General features: G+C 43.1%; 1 protein-coding gene across 1 annotated transcript; it reads right to left on the reverse strand.

Moving 5' to 3' along the window:
- Positions 1-1,891: 1,891 nt before the first annotated feature.
- LOC132680237 (olfactory receptor 2T1-like) lies at positions 1,892-2,770 on the reverse strand. Its single transcript, XM_060634023.2, has one exon. It carries the CDS (start codon positions 2,768-2,770, stop codon positions 1,892-1,894), a length of 879 nt encoding a protein of 292 aa, XP_060490006.1.
- Positions 2,771-5,060: the final 2,290 nt, after the last annotated feature.

A 5,060-nucleotide genomic window follows, 5' to 3' on the forward strand; every position in this document is an offset into this window, starting at 1 on the left:
GGAATCAGATGGTGGGTATGCATCTATATAGTCTTGGCCACATAACTCCTTGTAATAGAAATATTTCAGGAATAGAAATATTTCTCCCCTGAGTAAATGTCTTCTTTGAAGAGAAAATGTGGTAGAAGTGTTCAAGTGGAAATACAGTTCTCTATTCTGTTCTTGATTTTTATGAAGAGTCAATTTAGAAAAATTAATCCAACTGCAGTAAAAGGGATGTAGATTGAACTTTAAGGATGACTTCTGGTCTCTGAAGACTTTTAGGGATGTCTTAAAACAAGAAGTTATTTTGGCATCTCTTATGAAGATTACTTTATATAATAAAGACTTGGGATGATAAAGTATGGTCTAGCTGGAATGTACAAGACTGCAATCAGGAACGGTCCTTTCCTCTTTCCCTGCCTTCCTTTTGCCTTCCTTCTATGTTAGATGGTGATACATGTAAAAGGAATAAGAATTTCTAAAGGTATTTAAGGGGAACTTAAGGAATGGAGTTGGTGGCATGTGAATAGATTTGTGTTTAGAGACTCTTTTGGCTCTCTTGGAAAACAAGTTGTATATGTGGGGTGGGTGAGAAAGAGAGCAAGGAGACCTGTTTGGAAGTTCCTGCATCATCCCAGTCAAGACTGACTGTATCTTTTGACTCTGGTGTTGGTAGTTGCAACACCCAGGATTGCATCTCATCAAAAGGTAAGCAGTGATGGTCAAATGGATAGGATTGGTGAGGGATTAGGCATGGGTGGTGGCAGACTCCTGCTGACCTTGTGGAGCATTCACTCAGTTACCAGCCCTAGAGGGGATATCATGATTTTTTTGTTGATATGATGAATTTGAGGTGCCTCTGGAACATCCAGTGTGGATATTGAGCTTGGAGGAGACATCTGGCTGGCCTATAATATGTATGACAGACTTTGGTGTTAGGTGGTAACTGAAACCATCGCCCTGAATGAGAGTGACCTGAGACTGTGGACTGACAAGAGAAGGGTCTACCACCATGTTTTAAGTCATTCGTAACTTAATGGGAAGGCATGGGCCAAAGTAGGAAAAAACAAAACAAAACAGAAATGTGATATCACTACCAAAGGAAAAAAGATTTTCAAGGAGGAACTAGCAACAGTGCCAACACTTTTGGGATTAGGTAAGAAATGTTCATTGGGTTTATCCATTTATTCAGCAAATATTTATTGATGGACTGTGTGCCAGGCACTCTTCGGGGAGATGAGGGTACAACACTATAAATCAAAACCTCAACTCCCCTGAACTGCACATTCTAAAGGGAAAAAGAAACATTGAATACACAAATTTAGTTAGAAAGAGATGGTGGAATGGGATAAAGATACCATCTTGGACAGTGTGGCCAGTACAGGCATCTCTGATATAATCATATTTGAGAAGTCCCTCATGCAAACATGCAAAAGTGTGGAGGAAAGCACCCAGGCATCAGGAACTCTGTGTTGAAGGACCACAAGCTGGGATTGTGCTTAGGAATTCTAATCAATAAGGCAGCCAGTGTGGCTGGAGGACAGGGATGAAGGAGAAATTTGGGGAAATAGCCAGAGAAGAAGGGTTTTGGGGGCCCTTTGGGGAGAAGAGATGCTTTTGGACATTTAGTGACAGAGGCGATGAAATATTGCCCTTTGGACAAAGGATGGCTGGAACAGAAACCAGACTGGAGTTTGTTGAGGTGAGGTAGGGGAGTGAAAAGTGGACACTGACAATATGGGCAACTCTTTGAAGAGAAAGGCAGTGGATGGAGGAGAATAAGGGGTTGCCTTTTCACTTCCATTTATGTGGATTTGGGACTCCACTTCTCTTCTCAGGAGGAAATCCTATAATGGGCTCCTGAAGCCACAGAGATGTCCTAGAGGTGGAAGGCCCCCTCTCCTGAGTGTTAAGCAATCTTACCCATCCCACACTTCCCTATGACATTCTTCATTGCTCCTGTCACTTCCTTGTTCCTGAGACTGTAGATGACAGGATTCAGCATGGGTGTGAGGACTGTATAGAAGATGGACACTACATCATCCTGGCCAGGAGAGTGGTAGGATGCAGGTAACATATAGGTATAGACGAGGGGTCCATAGAAGAGGTTGACAACTGTTAAGTGGGAGGAGCAGGTGGCTAGGGCCTTCCGACGCCCCTCCACAGAGTGCATCCCAAGCACTGCTGCCAAGATGAGGGCATAGGACATAGTGATAAAGGCAATGGGTAGCAGAAGGACTACCACACCTGTCACAAAAAGAACGTGCTCATAGGAGGCTGTGTCAGCACAAACCAGCCTCAGCAGTGAAGGCACCTCGCAGAAAAAGTGTGCAATCTTCCTCGAGCCACAATAGGGGAACTGAAGGGTCAGTGCAGTCTGGATGGAGGCATTGAGAGACCCTCCCAGCCAGGAGGCAGCCACCATGAGCAGACAGGTCTGGTGACTCATGAGTGATGGGTAGCGCAGAGGGTTGCAGATGGCCACGTAACGGTCATAGGCCATGAGGGCCAGCAGGAGGCACTCTGTGGCCCCAAAGAACATGAAGAAAAACATTTGTGCCCCACAGCCCACAAATGAGATGCTAGTCCAGCCAAAGAGGAAGCCTGCTATCATCTTGGGGATGGTGACTGAGGTGAAGAAGATGTCCAGAAAAGACAGCTGGCTGAGGAGGAAATACATGGGTGTGTGGAGCCGGGCATCTGCCCAGATCAGGAAAACCATGGCAGTGTTGCCAGCCATGGCAAGTGTGTAGACTACCACAACCATGCTGAAGAGGAACAGGTGCATTGGGCTGTCATTAAAAAGGCTTGTGAGGACAAAGCCGCCGGTGGAGGACTGGTTCCAGGGCCCTCTGCCTGCCTCTTGCCAAGCCTCGCTGTGAGGAAGAAGTAAAGCAACTCATCATGGGCTGTAAAGTATCCACTCTGAGTCAGAGAGTGGGGTGATGGATGAAAACAGCAGACATCGACAATTAAGTGAGCTGACAGAGGGGCTGTGGGAGTTCTTCCTAAAATTTTTTAAAGTTTTTGTAGGTTTGGCATTATTTCATGGTGAAAAAGTACTATAAAAAACATGTCATGCAGCCAAAGCAGTGCTTAGATGAGACTTTTTTCCCATTTTTTTTTTAGTGTTTATTTATTTTTGAGAGAGACAGAATGCAAACAGAGGAGGGGCAAAGAGAGAGGGAGACACAGAATCCAAAGTAGGCTCCAGGTTCTGAGCTGTCAGCAGAGAGCCTGAGCAGGGCTTGAACCCATGGAACTGTGTGTCATGATATGAGCAAAAGTCAGATGTTTAACTGACTGAGTCACCCAGGCGCCTTGAGAGGAGAACTTGTAATGTAAAATGTATGTGTTAAAAAAGAGGAAAGACTAAAAACTGATGATCAAAGTTTCCATCGTAAAAAGCCAGAAAAAGAACCACAATACATTAGAACACTCCATGTTTTAGGGCATCTGGGTGGCTCAGTCAGTTAAACATCTAACTTTTGAACTTGGCTCAGGTCATGATCTCATGGTTTAAAGCTTGGTATTGGGCTCTGTACTGACAGTGTGGAGCCTGCTTAGGATTCTCTCTCTCTCTCTCTCTCTCTCTCTCTCTCTCTCTCTCTCTCCCCTGTTTGCCCCATCCCCTGCTCTCTATAAAAAATAAATAAACATGAAAAAAATTAGAACTCCCATGTTTTGTGAAATATACATACTTAGCAATATTTCTAATAATACACAAATGAGTAAATATGCACACAAGAAAAAAAATTAAAAATAAAACCTTTACTTTCATGCCTAATCTAAGAACTAGATCTACAAATATATGAATTATATATTTCAAAATTCTTATTTACATGAGGATCCATGTGATGAATTTTTCTTAGAAGTAGGTGAGATCTTTTGCTATGGCTGACAGGTGCATTTTATCAGCTAGCGAAGTTGTGCCATGGCATCTTTCCCTTGTCACCTTGACTCCCAGGAGTCCTAAACATGCCCTTTGTGCTCAGATGTAGGAATTGCTCTTAAGTAGATTTCTGGAAGTCCGTTGTCCTCATCCCCGTACTGTTATCTCATGTGAAGTTTATTAACTTGTTTGATAGAGAATGGGACTCATTATAAATCTGTGAACTTCATAATAAGAGTAGGTAAACCAGTTTCAATAGTTGCTTTTGGAAGTATCAGAGGCCCTTAAAATTCTCCCTTATCAAATTACTTTTCTTCAAGTAAAGTCAATCTCTGTGAATGTCAAATTAAGCTATGATGAGAAAGAAGTCAGTCAAAGGCAGTTTTAGAAGATGTGGATGAGGGACAAACTCAGACCACACATTCCATGGTAAGACAGCTGGCAGAGAACTTCCCACTAGTCAAAATCCCTGAGACTTCATGGCCTGTTGCCTTTCTTGGTTCCAGTACCCAAAATCCTAGGGAATGTTTTGAATTCTAGCTTATATTTTTGGGCTTGTGTATGATAACAAATGACTTAAATGAAAGATAAATAAAATGAACTTCCCAGAATTCTATAATGAGTTGAGAATATGAGAGAATGTTCGGACTGGCTGATACCATTGGGTCACTGGGAAAGGACTGGAGGGGCAGCAAAGTGTTTTGGAGGTACAACATGTCAGAGATGTGATAGACTGTGGCCCTAATCTGCATATCCTTTAAAATCACCAGCAGAGCTTTGCAATCTTTTGGTCATCTGTTTACTGTTTCCCTGAATCTAATTCTTGGCAGTGATCCCTGTGCATCTCTGCTTCTTAAGGCTCCCAGGCTAGTCTGATATGTGATCTGAGCTGAGATCCAGTGCCTGGAACTTTTGGGATGAAAGTATAACTTTTCGTTGAAAGTATATAGGAGCTTAGAATCCAGGTTTTTTCCTAGGTCTCACACAGGTAGATCTCAGTAAGCTTTGCCAGGAAAAGGTTTTCCGCAGTGCTCATCCTGGAATTTCTTGCTATGCATAGGGCCTTAAACGTCACTGTTTCCAGGATGCTCATTCCACACATACAGATTCCTTAGAAATTAATCAAATGTGTTCAGACTATAGCAGGGCCCATCCCAAAGCTTGTCTCCAGAGCTGACCACAAGAA

The sequence above is a fragment of the Panthera onca genome, chromosome A1 (assembly GCF_046562875.1).
Source record: "Panthera onca isolate mPanOnc1 chromosome A1, mPanOnc1 haplotype 2, whole genome shotgun sequence".
Lineage (NCBI taxonomy): Eukaryota > Metazoa > Chordata > Mammalia > Carnivora > Felidae > Panthera > Panthera onca.